The sequence below is a fragment of the Tamandua tetradactyla genome, chromosome 23 (genome assembly GCF_023851605.1).
Source record: "Tamandua tetradactyla isolate mTamTet1 chromosome 23, mTamTet1.pri, whole genome shotgun sequence".
Taxonomy (NCBI): Eukaryota; Metazoa; Chordata; class Mammalia; order Pilosa; family Myrmecophagidae; genus Tamandua; species Tamandua tetradactyla.
Genome location: NC_135349.1, coordinates 35,527,539 through 35,542,160, shown reverse-complemented (window position 1 = coordinate 35,542,160; position 14,622 = coordinate 35,527,539). Strand labels below are relative to the sequence as shown.

General features: G+C 39.6%; 1 protein-coding gene and 1 pseudogene across 7 annotated transcripts in view; one reads left to right on the top strand and one right to left on the bottom strand.

Annotated features, from left to right (window-relative positions):
- The window catches only part of LOC143667399 (phospholipid-transporting ATPase ABCA3-like), a 324,917-nt gene that overhangs the window by 173,897 nt on the left and 136,398 nt on the right, over window positions 1–14,622 (top strand). For 6 of the 7 annotated variants that reach the window (XM_077141587.1, XM_077141582.1, XM_077141585.1 and 3 more), the window contains one exon: window positions 12,609–12,644. The exons of the other annotated variant lie outside the window; for it this stretch is intronic. In XM_077141587.1, coding sequence (XP_076997702.1) covers window positions 12,609–12,644 — 36 coding nt within the window. The remainder of the gene's footprint in view (window positions 1–12,608; window positions 12,645–14,622) is intronic. 7 annotated transcript variants of the gene reach the window in all.
- LOC143667799 (iduronate 2-sulfatase pseudogene) lies at window positions 1,805–12,543 on the bottom strand (annotated as a pseudogene).

The following is a 14,622-nucleotide window of genomic DNA, read 5'->3' as shown; positions in this document are numbered from 1 at the left end:
GTAACTAATATTCTGGCTGTTTCATCTTGGGTGAGCTAAGGTACTTTGTGATTTTCGAGGTATTAGTCTATTTCATTGAAGATTTGATGTATAGCATTATTTGTAGTATTCACACATAACCTTTTAACATCTGTGGGTTCTGTGATAGCATCCTCTCTCTTGATGATATTGGTAATTTGTGCTTCTTTCTTTCTCTTTTGTCATTCTTGCTAAAGGTTTATCAGTTTTATTGATCTTTATAAAGAGCCAGCTTTTGGTTTCATTAGTTTCTCTATTATTGATTTCATTGATTTATACTTATATTTTTTTTTCTTCATGTGTCATTGGATGGGTTTTTGTTTGTTTGTTTGTTTAGTTTCTTAAGGTGGGAACTCAGATTGTTTTTTGAGGCATATTTGCTTTCCAACATAAGCATTTATTGCTGTGATTCTAACTCTAAGCACTACTTCAGCTATGTCTTACAAATTTTGTTGTGATATGTTGTATCTTCATTTTCGTTTAGTTCAACTTCCTATGTGGCCTATAGATTATTTAGAATTATGTTGTTTGATGTACCAGTGATGGAAGGTTATCTGTTTTCTTTCTTTTTTTTTTTTTAGTTTAATTCCATTTTGAACAAAGACCATACTTTGTGTGATTTCAGTTATTTTAAAGCAGTTAAGGTTTGTTTTATGACCCAGGATAAGAACTATCTTGGTGCCTGTTTCATATGTACATTAAAAGAACATGTGTCCTGCTGTTTGGTTGGAATTTTCTGTAAACATGAGTTAGATCCAGTCGCGTGATGGTGGTGTTCAGTTCTTCTGTATACTTGCTGATTTCTACCTATTACTGAAAGAGGAATGTTGCGGTCCTTCTAAAGTTGTGCATTGTCTATTTTTCATTTCAGTTCTTCAGTTTTTGTTTGGTATGTTTTAAGCTCCGTTGTTAGGTGCATGTACATTTAAGATTGTCATGTCTTCTTTGTCAAATGATTCTTTATCAATATGTTATGTGCGCTTTCATTTCTCATAATTTTCTTTGCTCTGAAGGTTTACATTATCTGATATTAAAAGTTTGCATTATCTGATAGTAATAAATCCATTGCAGCGTCTGAAAGTATCTGAAGAATTTTCACTGATGTTCTCATTCATCTCATGTCTCAAGTTGATTGAGCATCATAATAAATGATAATGAATTTGATACAGAAATTCCACATTAATCACCTCGTGCACAGTTTGTCTTTGGACTTTGAAATCTTGTGATCTTAGAAGCAAGCATTGAAAAGAGACTTTAATTCAAGGCTTTGACTTTTTAGCATTACTATTTAACTTGGCATTTTAGAAAGAGACATAGAGTACATGTTGACATGGTAATATCTGGACTATATTGGGCTAAATAAAATATATTATTAAATTAAAAGCAAAAGAGCCAAGAATTTAGTATAACTTAATTTGATAATATGGTTACTATTTGAAATGCACCAAATTCCACAAATCTGTGTTTCTTGAGTATTATGTTTAGTTATGATGGTATCTAAAAAGAGATGACCTAATTTTAGTTTTTGGTTCACTTTGCACTTATTCAGATTGTTTAAGGAAAAAAAGAGAGAAAGAAAAAGTTCAGCTCAGCCTGGATACAAGTTATTACCAATTTTAAATTCAAGAAGCTTGGGTGTTTACATACTTTAGGCAAAATTGTTAATGCCTACTCCTTGATTGGCTCCAATATTATAGGAAATCACAAAGTAACCAGTCCAAGTTCATTTTCTCACCAGCCTAGCCTTTGTGGTTGGCAAAACGTAAGGCATCAATAATAGGATAAATTATCCAACTCGGGAATCATTATATACATTATGATCCTGCAATGGGTCAGAATCTGCAGAATACAGTTCCCTTCAATGGCTGTCTGAAAAGTTAGCCAGAAATTCATCAAGATTGAAACCAACCTACACAGTATACCTGAACTATTGTGCATATGAAATAGCCCATGGCGTTTTTATCTTTTAAACTCTTCTTACCAGAGCTCCACTGAAGGAATCTGCAGGCCGGGAGTACTGGCTATAGGCAGACGACTCACAGGGAGTCCGGCAGAGGTATGGAGCCTCTCCCAAGTCGTGGAATTAAAAATGCTTCTCTGCACAGCTCTACATGATACCAGGGGACAGAAAAGCTTGGTGGAACTCGCAGTCCCACCAGTCCATCAAGCTGGGGGAGAGAGAGACAAGTTCCATGAGGGCTGTGGCTTGCCTGCCTGGTCCCATCAGTTGATGGAATCAAAAGGGTCCACCTAGGGGAAAGCTTCTCGCTATCTCCGCAAGCAAAGCTGTCTTTCCAGGAACATAGAACATCAGGGGTACATGAGTGGTGACATCAGAATTGCTGTATTTGGCCCATTCTCCATGCTTATCTTGAGCCCAGCTGTGATGTGATATGAACACAACGATTGAGCTGTTGATGTGCTGAAGGTCATCCAGAGCACTCAAAATTGGCCAGTCTGTATCCAAATAAGACACGGAGGCAAAGTAGCTCTGGCAGATCTTCTGCTCAAAGTCCACAGGAATCAGGCCTTACAGCACACTGATGTTTTAAGGCCTGGACATCCTCAGGCTCCCTGATGTCCATCCAGGAGTTGCAGGCCACTGGGAGTAGGCCAGCAAGACCTGGGGATCTGGAGCCAGGAAGATGTTCTCCAAGAGATGCAGCTTCTGAAATTCCTTGGGCTGTCTGAAGGGGGTGTGCGACTTATGTTACCCAATGGCCAGGAAGAAAGGACTGATTGATGCCTTCATCTTCTCCAGCAAGCATATGGCTTCCTTGGTGCTCTGTTTGTCAGGCAAGGTGCCCTCGGGCACATCCGCCACAATCACGAGGCAAAGCAGAATGGCATGGAGCCCTATCAGTCCCCTACATGTCTTGGTGTTTTCATACTTCTTAGAGTAGGGATGATAAGGTAGAATAGACCAGCTATACAGAGAATCATTATTGTGGTTGGAAGGTATTCCCAGGTGAAAGACTTTTCCAACCCCCATGGTCACTAGCCACTCTCCTTTAAGTATTGGGGGATGGTGGAGTAGTTCCCAACGTGCATCGTCCAGTAATAGTTAAAGTCATACAGGTGGGTGGTGTCTGGTCTCCTCTGGTACGGAAGGACACTCAGGTGGGGGCACACACACCTTGCTTTAAGAGGATGCTGTGTGATGCCAGCTGGTCGATGTTTGGTGACCCCATGAGCAGGTCATCCAAGGCTATGAGGAGGTCGTTTGGGGTCTCTGTGTCTGAGTGCCTGTGCATTGCGGACTCAAACGCGGCGCCGACAGAGACCAGGCCCAGGCCCAGCCAGAGCAGGCTCTTGCAGGTGACGGTGGCATTTCTGTTGCTGCACGGCCGCTCGAGATGGTGGCTGCAGATTGCAATGGGAGAGTCAGGGAGCTGCCGCCCCTCGAGGTGAGCTGATAGTTTTTATTTGCACTTCCCTAATGACATATGGTTTTGAACATGTTTTCAAATACTTATTTGCTATCTGTTTATCTTCTATTGTTAGTGTCAGTCAGATCTTTTCCCCATTTTAAAAATTGGGTTACTGAGATACCACCTCACACCTATAAGAATGGCTGCTATTAAACAAACAGTAAACTATAAATATTGGAGAGGATGTGGAGAAACTGGGACACTTATGCCCTGCTGGTAGGAATGTGTAATGGTGCAGCCACTATGGAAGACTATTTGGCAGTTCCTTAGGAAACTAAATATGAAGTTGTCCTATGACCCAGCAATAGCATTACTTGGTATATACCCAGAAGAGCTGAAAGCAACAACACAAACAGACATTTGTACACCGATGTCATAGTAGCATTATTCACAATCACCAAAAGATGATTTGCCCATCAACCAAATGCCCATCAACAGACGAGTGGATCAACAAAATGTGGTATATGCATACGATGGAATATTATGCAGCAGTAAGACAAAATGACATCCTGAAGCACATGACAAGAAGGATGAGCCTTGAGAACATAATGCGAGCAAAATTAGCCATACACAAAAGGATGGATACTGTATCATTCCACTTTTATGACCAGCATAAAGGTATAATCAGAGGCTTATAATACAGAATATAGGGAACTTAGAGATAAATGGAAGCTAGAGGTGGGTGAACCATTAGGTAATGAGGCTGAACTCCAGTGTAAGGGAATAGATAGGCGCGAAGTTGATTCTATTGAAAGGGGTTGTATAGACCTACATGTCCCACTGACTCACACTAGAAATATGAATAAGTTCTCATAAGAATTACTTCAAAGATGTGATTCTTGTATGAAGAGGGTTTAAGTCCAGGGTACAAGGGGGAAACTGCTATTGCATGCTGTGAGCTATGTTCAAAAGGAAACCATCAGCACTACCACAGCAACAGCACAGGTAAATAATGGGGTGAGGGACAAGAGTTTAAAGGGGGTTAGATTTCCTATTTGGTGGCGGTGTGTTTATTGGTTTTCTGACTTTTGGGAACAATGAAATTATCTAAAATTGAGAATGTTGATAAACTGTGGACTTTGGGCCCTCTGCATGATGCCCGATGAATGTAGGTGGCTGAAGGATGCACTAATGGAGAAGTAGATTGACGAACGATGGTGTATACTTACGAACGAAGATTGTGCTGCTACGAAAAAGAACAAAGTCGTGAGAATGAACATGTGGGACATTTGGTGAGACAAATAAGCCAGGAACAAAAAAAGCAACAATGGGATGGTCAACTTTAGAAAATGCTTCTAAGAAAACAGGGGCCTAGATTGTAAGCTTTTAGAGCAGACACATTAAGTCTGGAGTGGTGATTATTATTTCTGGATTTTGAGAGGCTGTTTTATATATATATTACCTGATATTTAGAGATGAGAATGAAGCTGAACAGTTGGGGTTAATGTAATTCAGAACATAAGGGTAAGGAAGACAATGTCTATATTTTAGAATATAGACCACACAAACTCTTTGAGACCAATATAAGAAAGGTTTATTTGGTCTGGAACTGAAATTTTCTGTAGTGCATAATGTAATTCAACCTATCTGTAGAGCTCATTTGAACAACTGAAGCACAGGGAGCACAGAATAATAAAGAGGTTCTTTAATCCTATATAGATTATTGTAATGCCTGAGAACATCCTGGAGTATATTAACTAGATAATCGAAAAGTATTGGCAAAGTCCCCTGAAGGAGGGAAGAAAGACTATGGAACTATTAAACCTTACCATCAGGGAATCCCCTAATACTGTGTCAAACCTTAGGGATAACCAAATCAATAGGCCATGCCCTCGACCATGAGGCGTACTCTAGTGAAGCTTATGTAGGTAGCAGAGAAGCTTAGACTACCTATAGGCATACCTAACAGTTACTTCTGGAGAACCTCTGTTGTTGCTCAGATGAGGCCTCAGTTTCTCTAAGCCCAACTCTGCAGGTGAAATCATTGCCTTCCCCCCTATGTGGTACATGACATCCAGGGGCGAAAGTCTTCTTGGCAACGTGGGAGATGACTCCCAGGGATGAATCCAGACCTGGCACCATGGGACCAACAATTACATCCTGACCGAAAGGGGGAAAAGCAGTATGATTAATAAAGTATCAGTGACAGAGAGAGTTCAAATAGAATCAAGAGGCTACTTTGGAGGTTGCTCTTATGCAAGCTTCAGGTAGACCTTGCTACCTGTCATAACCTGCCAACCCCCAACCAGGACCATTCCAGCCAATCCTAAAGAATACCTAGGGCAATATATGATTCCACAAGGGTTGTGGGCACTGGAGTAACTTTCCAGAGACCTGAAACCTCCAGATGGGTCCCTGGTCCAAAAAAGTCCTTAAACCTAGCCCAGCCTCTCCAGAACATCAGATAATTCCATCTCCCTACCTCATATTAGAGACAGACCCTTCCAATATCAAAAATTTTAAATTGCCATAGCCCAAACAACCCCAAAGAGAAGTATGAGAAGATCAAAGGTGATGGTAGAATTATACATAGAAGATAGTACTTAACAAATGAATAGGAATGCTGAATCATTAAATTGATCTGTCTTTTAGTCTCCAGTATTTTAGAGCAGCTAGAAGTAAAAACCTAAAATTATGAAATTGTAACCCATGTCAAAGTCTGAAATATGTTCTACAACTAATTGTGGTGCTGTGCTTTGAAATTTATAGCTTTTTTGTATGTATGTTATTGTTCACAAAAGAAGAAGGAAAAAAAGTCAATTGTGATGATAAAAAAGTATTTAAGCCCTCTAGTCCTCTATATTCTGGAGCAGTTATAAGGAAAGATATGAGAGGACTGTATGGTAACCCATGGCAAACCCTGGGATCTATCCTATAACCACTTTTTTGAAGAGTGCTTTGAAATCTATTGCTTTTTTATTTCTTTACTTTGTATATATGTTATACTATACAATAAATAAAACTTTTAAAATTTGGGTTGCAAGTTTTCTTATTGTTGAGTTAAAATATTTTGGATACAAGTCCTTTCTCAGCTATGTAGCTTGCAAATATTTTCTCCCAGTCTCTGGTTTGCCTTTTCATTCTTTCAACAGTCTTTCAAAAAGCACATGTTTTTATTTGCATGATGTCCAACCTATCAAGTTTTTCTTTCATGAATCATACTTTTGGTGTTGTATATTAACAATATCATTGCTAATATCAAAGTTGCCCTTTATAATATGCTTCCATTGACTGTAACAAAGGCAGTATGCCAAACCTAAATGTCAATAAGTGGGGGATATTGGGGAGGGGTGTAGGATTCTTTGTGGGGTGAAGGTGGAGGAAATGTCTTCATATAGATTGTGGTGGTGAAGACATGGCTATGTGATTATGCCAGGAACCATTGATTTTTTACTTAGGTTGGATTGTCTGATGTGTGAATACAACTGTTTAAAAATGAACAGAGAGATACAAGTATTGAAGAAAATGTGGAGACAGAGATGTACCTATTCACTGTTGGTAGGAAAGCAGAGTGGTGCAGCCCCTACCAACAGCGAATAGGTATATTTCTACTACTGGAGGGCGGTATCATGGCTTCACAGGAGGCTAAAGGTGGAATTGCCATATGATCCTGCAACCCTGTTGCTAGGTGTAAACTTGGAAGAACAGAGAGTCAGGAAACAAATGGACATTAGTACACTGGTGTTTATGGCAGCAGTGTTCCAATTTGCAATGGATGGAGGTGGTCTAAGGGTACATCACTTAGGAATGGAAGGGGGAATTGTGGTGTATACATACAATAGACTACTGACCAGCTCCAAGAAGGAATGAAATTGTGAGGCATGCAGCTAGATGAATGAATCTTGAGGACAGTATATTGAATGAAATATTAGAAACAGAAAGCAATTATTAACATGTCTCACTTATATGGACTAACAATAATATATAAACTTGAGGAATTGAAATCAAGAGCCTAGGGTATCAAGTTAAGGCCTATTGTAAAGGTTCCTAGATTGCAAACTCTTGCAGCAGCCACATTTATTCCAGAGTTGTAACATTTCTAAATTCTAAGATGCTGAGCTATTTGTATATAACCTGGTCATTCCCTGGAACTTTGGGTATTTGTGTGACACCTGAAACTCAGAGTTAGAGCCCTGAAGCTATGAAAGCCAGTATTACCCCATACAGCAACTGCTAAAAAGGCTTCTGCTAAAGATATGAGTGAAGCTGATTTGGCTAGGGCTAAGGTAAATCAGAATACAGGGTAAGGGATGATATGGTCTGTATTTTAAAACTTCAGGTTTTGTGAGAGACCAAAGGAAGTGATGTATATTTAGTGCAAAATTTATATTTTTGTAGCACAATATCTAAGTTAACTTGTATGGTCAGCTTATTTGAACACTATAATTACATGGAATCTTGAATAGGGAATGAGATCTTGTTGGATTGTACAGGTCACTGTGATGCCCCAATACATCCCAGAATAATTTGGGCAGAGAATAAAAAGGTATTTAACAAAGCCTCCTGGAGGGACTAGGGAGAAAAGAAGTAATGTTAAACTTCCCCACTTGGGAAATTCCTGATATTCTTGCAAACACTGGAGGCAACCAATTTAATAGGCTGAGCCCTCAATCTTGGGGCTTGCCCCTATGAAGCTTATTTCTGCAAAGGAGAAGCTAAGCCTACTTATATGCCTAGGAGTCACCCTCAGTGTGCTAGTTTGAAATGATGTATGTACCCTAGAAAAGCCATGTTTTAATCCTAATCCCATTTTGTAAAGGCAGCTGTTTTTTCTAATCCCTATTCAGTATTATATGTTTGAAACTTTAGTCAGATCATCTCCCTGGAAATGTGATTTAATCAAGAGTGATTGTTAAGCTGGATTAGGGGAGATGTATCTCCCCCCATTTGGGTGGGCCTTCATTAGTTTAGTGGAATCCTATAAAAGAGGAAACATTTTGGAGAAAGGGAGATTCAGAGAGAGCAGAGCAGACCGACATAGCCACGAAAAGTAGAGTCCACCAGCTAGCAACCTTTGGTAATGAAGAAGGAAAATGCCTTCAGGAGAGCTTCATGAAACAGAAGCCAGGAGAAGAAGCTAGCAGATGATGCTGTGTTTGCCATGTGCCCTTCCAGATGAGAGAGAAACCCTGAAATTCATCTGCCTTCTTGAACCAAAGTATCTTTCCCTGGATGCCTTAGATTTGACATTTCTATAGACTTGTTTTAATTGGGACATTTTCTAAGCCTTAACTGTAAACTAGCAACTTATTAAATTCCCCTTTTTAAAAGCCATTCCATTCCTGATATATTGCATTCCGGCAGCTAGCAAACTAGAACAGATTTTGGTACCAGGAGTGGGTTGCTGCTGCGGTTTGCAAGTTCTAAACATGTTGGAACAGTTTTTTAAATGGATAAGGGAAAGATTCTGGAAGAGTTGTGAGAAGCTTGAAAGAAAAGGCCTAGAATGCTTTGAAGAGACTGTTGGTAGAAACGTGGACTCTAAAGGTACCTCTGACCAGGCTCTAGACAGAAATGAGGCATGTGCTATTGCACACTGGAAGGAAGATGATCCTTGTTTTAAAATAGCAGATGATCTGTCAAAATTGACCAGTGGCTTTGGCTGGAAGGCTGATTTTAAAAGCCATGAACTTGAATATTTAGCAGAAGAGATCTCCAAATTACATGTTGAAACTGCAGCCCTGGTTTCTCCTCACAGCTTATAGTGAAATGCAACAAGAAAGAGATAAGCTAAGAACTGAACTCCTGGGTACAAAGAAACCAGAAATTGATGTTCTGGAAAATTCTGGGCTTCCAGAAAGGGAGACCCCAGAAAATAGTGCTCCATGTGAGGATTTGGCCAAATGTGAAACCAGTTAGCCATTTCAGAGAAAGCCAGGATTGGACATGCGTTATCCAGGAAAGATTTGTGGAAACTCCTTATGTCTGATGGACATGATCCAAGGCTACTGCATAGAAAGCCCACGAGAGTGCTGTGGGACCTGTATAAACAGAGCCGGTGCCGGTCTGGACTGGGGGGTTCAGAGAAGGGACACATTGGAAGAAAAATAACTTCAGAGGCAAAACCATGGAGGCAGAGATCTGACGTCAAGAAGCCGCAGGCCAGGAGAGCGGACCCACCCAAGCCTGTGGAGAGGGTGAGTTTGCCCCAAAGGCAGAGGATGGGCCTTCCACCTCGTGGCAGTGGAAGAGTCATGCCACCTCAGGCCTTGGAGAGGGTCAAGCACATTCCTTGGGGTCTGGGAAGAGCCTGGCTGCCACCACATGGAGGGGTTGAATGTGCACCCCAGAGATGGCAGAGAGCCAGGGTGCAGCCCCGATGCTTGGAGAAGGTGGAGCTGAGAAAAAGGTGGTCTCCTCAGTGTCACCCAAGATTGCACTTGAAGAGAGGCAGGCCTCTGTGTAGGCCTTTGGACAGGGTGGGACTGCTGCTTTCGAAAGCCCCGAAGATAAATGACTCTCAGACTTTGAAATCTAATGTAGTTTGCCCTGCAGGTTTTCAAGACTGCTTGGGCCCAGTGACCCCTGTGTTCCTACCTCCCTATGGAAATGTGTATATGTATCCTATGACTGTTCTTCCTTTGTATGTTGGCAGCAAATAACTTGTTCTGCATTTCCAGAGCCAGAGGATAATTTTGCGGTAGAACAGACTATGCCTGTAACTAACTTTGATAGGAGTTTGTACTGTTTCTAACTTTGTATTTCATTTGTATTTCTACTGGAATGGTTTAAGGATTTCTGGTATTGTGATGGAATTAATATATTTTGTATATGGGGAAAACATGGCTTTTTTAGGGTCCAGAGGGTGGAATGTGCTGACTTGAAAGGATGTATATACCCTAGAAAAGCCATGTTTTAATCCTTATCCCATTTTGTAAAGGCAGCCATTTCTTCTAATCCCTATTCAGTATTGTATGTTTGAAACTGTAATTAGATCATCTCCCTGGAGATGTGATTTAACCAAGAGTAGTTGTTAAACTGGATTAGGTGAAGGTGGGTCTCCACCCATTTGGGTGGGTCTTAATTAGTTTACTAGAATCCTATAAAAGAGGAAACATTTTAGAGAAAGGGAGTATTCTTGTTTACTAGCTGCCAGAATGCAATATACCAGAAACAGAATGACTTTTTAAAAGGGGAATTTAATAAATTCCTAGTTTATAGTTCTAAGGCTGAGAAAATGTCCCAATTAAAACAAGTCTACAGAAATGTCCAATCAAAGGCATCCAGGGAAAGATACCTTGGTTCAAGAATGCCAATGGAGTCCAGGGTTTCTCTCTCAAGTGGAAGGGCACATGGCGAACAGAGAGTTTCTCTCTCATCTGGAAAGGCACATGGTGAACACGGTCAGGGTTCCTCTCTCATCTCAAAGGGCACATGGCAAGCATGGCATCATCTGCTAGCTTCTTCTCCTGGCTTTCTGTTTCATGAAGCTCCCCAGGAGACATTTTCCTTCTTCATCTCCAAAGGTCGTTGACTGGTGGACTCTGCTTTTTGTGGCTATGTCGTTCTGCTCTACTCTCTCTGAATCTCTCATTCTCCAAAATGTTTCCTGTTTTATAGGATTTCAGAAACTAATCAAGACCCACTCAAATGGGTGGAGACACACCTCTACTTAATCCAGTTTAACAACCACTCTTGATTAAATCACATCTCCGGGGAGATGATCTAATTACAGTTTCAAGCATACAGAACTGAATAGAAATTAGAAGGCCTTTACAAAATGGGATTAGGATTAGAACATGGCTTTTCTAGGGTACATACATCATTTCAAACCAGCACAGGGAGAATCAGAGATTCTTGTCCTATTGATCTATTTTTTCACCAATACCAAATAGTCTTGATTATTGTATCTTTAAGTCTTAAAGTTAGGTAGTGTACTGTCATTCCTCCAACTGCATTCTTCTCCAGTATTGCATTGGCTATTCTGACTCTTTTGCCTTTCCATTTAAACTTTGGAATCAGTTTGTAAGTTTCCACAAAACAACTTGATGGGATTTTGATTGAGATTGCATTTTATCTGTAGTTCAGTTTGGAAAGAATAGACATCTTAATAATATGAATCTTCCTATCCATGAACATGAAATGCTCTCTATTTATTTAGATATTTGATTTCTTTAATCAGTGTCCTTTAGTTTTCATTATACATCCCCTACATATTTTGTCAGATTTATCCCTAAGTATCTTATTTTTTGTGTGCTAATGTAAATAATGTTATGTTTCTAATTTCATATTATAATTCTTCATTGCTGGTATATAAGAAAGTGATTGGCTTTTTTATATTACAGTGATTCATTAAAATAAACCTTCCAGGTTGGGCCACAGTGGCTCAGCAGGCAGGAATGCTTGCCTGCGATGCCAGAGGACCCAGGTTCGATTCCCGGTGCCTGCCCATGTAAAAAATAAAAATAAACCTTCTATTTTAGATTAGTTATACCTTTACAGAAAATTGCAAAAAGAGTGGAAAGTTCCCTTATACCCCATATCCAGTTTTCTCTGTCATTACCATTTTACATTAGTGTGGTGTATTTATCAGATGAAAGAACCAACACTGATTTATTATTATTAACCAAAGTCCTTATTTATTTTTTCTGTTCCATGATTCCATCAAGGATTCCACTTTACATTTATTTAGTCAGTGTGTCTCCTTAGGCTCCTTGTGTTTTTTCCCTCTGACTTCTATCAAGATTTTTCTCTTTGACTTTCTTTAGCGTGAATGTGATATGCCTATGTGTAGACTTTTTGGTATCCTACTTAGTGTTCTCTGAGCTTCCTGGATCTGCAATTTTGTTTCTGCCATTAATTTTGGGAAATTCTCAGACACTATTACGTTAACTCTTTCTGCTCCTTCCTCTTTCTTTCTTTCTTTACCCGGTATTCCCACTATGCATATGTTGTACCTTGGTCATTATCCCACAGCTCTTTGATATTCTGTTTTATTCTCTGTTCTCTTTCCTTTTATGGTTGTGAAACTTTGACATATATATATGTCATACACACACACAGACACACACACACACACACACACACATATGCATTTATTCTTTTCTCAGTCCTGTCTGGTATACTTACGAGCTTCATCAAAGGCATTCTTCATTTCTGTTATAGTTTTTTTTTCTAATTTATCCATTTGATTTTTTTTTTTCTTTTGTACATGGGCAGGCACCAGGAAACGAACCCGAGTCTCCAGCATGGCAGGTGAGAACTCTACTGCTGAGCCACAGTGGCCCACCCTCCATTTGATTTTTCTTAGAATTTCCATCTTTCTACTTACATCACCTATATGTTCTTACATTTTCCACCATTTTCCATTAGCGCCCTTGGCCTATATAGTAATCATAATTATTCTGAATATTCAAAAATATCTTCCATATCTGAGCTTGTTTTGTCTCTTTACACTGTGTTTTTTTTTGCCTTTTAGCATGCCTTATAATATTTTTATTTGAAAGCTGCACATGATGCATCAAGCAAAAGGGCCTGTGGTAAATAGGCCTTTACTGTGAAGTTTTATGTCCATCTGGCTAGAAATTAGACTTTATTTACTGTTTGTTGTACCTGCAGGTGCAAGAAGCTAAAATTTCCTCTGGTGGCCTTGTTTTTGTCTCTCCTGTTATGTTTTGGTTTCCCTGGAGACTCCTACTTTTAAAAAGTATCTGAATCTTGCAATTCTTTCTGCTGTAATCTCCTGTTGTTATACAGGACACTGGTTGATATGGTGACAAGGTATCACGGGACGGGAACCATTCTATACTCCTATACTCAGTCTCAGTCTTTTAGTGATCCTTTGCCTCTGGGCTGTAACTTTCACGAGTGCTGTTTTTTCCCCCTCTTAGGTGAAATAGGAAAGTTAGAGGGGGCTGGATTTGGGTATTTCCCTTTACCCAGATAAACAGAGTTACTGGAGATTGATATTTTTCTCCCAATATACTGAAGGCTAAAAGGTGTTGGAATTGGGCATTTCCCTTCCCTGGGTTAGGCTCTTATAAAACCCAAGTGGTAGGTCCCTGGTAAACTGGTTTCCCTTGAGGGCAGCCCTTTTTAAGGAGAACAGAGTGCTCTCCCTGTATTTCAGTATAATTGCTTTAACCTTCCCCCTGCCAAGAAGCAGGATGAGAGGATTTTTCTCTCATCTTCACTCTGAGAACTGTGTTAGGCTCCTGAAGGTAAACTCATGAAAGTCTGAGCTCCCTATAACTTGGCCTCCAGGAGTTTGTAACTCACAAGCTCATTCACACTGAACTTCCAGCAATTCATAAATTTGCAGTTTAAGTGTTTCTGCTGGTACTAGCACCAGCGGCAAGCTTTTGCTCCTGGTGGTCTTCACGCCTGCACGTGGCAAGCTGTGATTCTTATTATCTACTTCTCTCTCCAGTTTTCAGGGCACAGTTTTGCCCAGTGACCTCAATTCTCTAATGGACCTAATAAGAGGTGTTGGTTTTCTGTTTGTTCAGCTTTTTTCTTGTGAGTCCAAGAGTGATGACTTCCAAGCTCTTTACTTATCAAACTGGAATTCTTTATCTTTTTTAGTGGTTTCTCTAGGGATTACAAAAGGCAGTCTAGTTTTTCACAGTAATTTAGAATCAATATTTTCCAGCTTAATTTTGGAACATGGAAAACTTTCTACCATGTAAGTTTTTTACCCTTCCCTCTGTATTTTTATATGTTGTTAACACCTATATTCTTTGAAAACCCCATCATGCAACATTAAAGTTTAAAGGATTCAGTAAGAAAATAAAAACCTATTATCTTTAGCATATATTTACCATTTTTGTTGTTTTTTAACAAGTTTTATTCTGGGTGTCATTTCTCTTCTGTTGAAAAATATCCTTTATCAGTTCTTTTAGACTGGTTATGAATTCTCTTATTTTTCCTTCATCTGAGTATATCTTTATTTCACCATCATTTCTCAGGGATTTTTTTTTTTTTTTTTGCTGGAAATAAAATTCTGGCTTGAAAGATCTTTTCCTCCAGAATTTTTAAAATGTTGAGCCAGGGGGAAGAGAGAAATGAGACAAACTAAAGTTTCAGTGGCTGAGAGATTTCAACAGAGTAAAGAGGTTATACTGGAGGCTATTCTTATGCATTATATAGATGTCCCTTTTTGGATTATGGTGTATTAGAGTGGCTGGAGGGAATTACCTGAAACTGTTGAGCTGTGTTCCAGTAGCCTTGATTC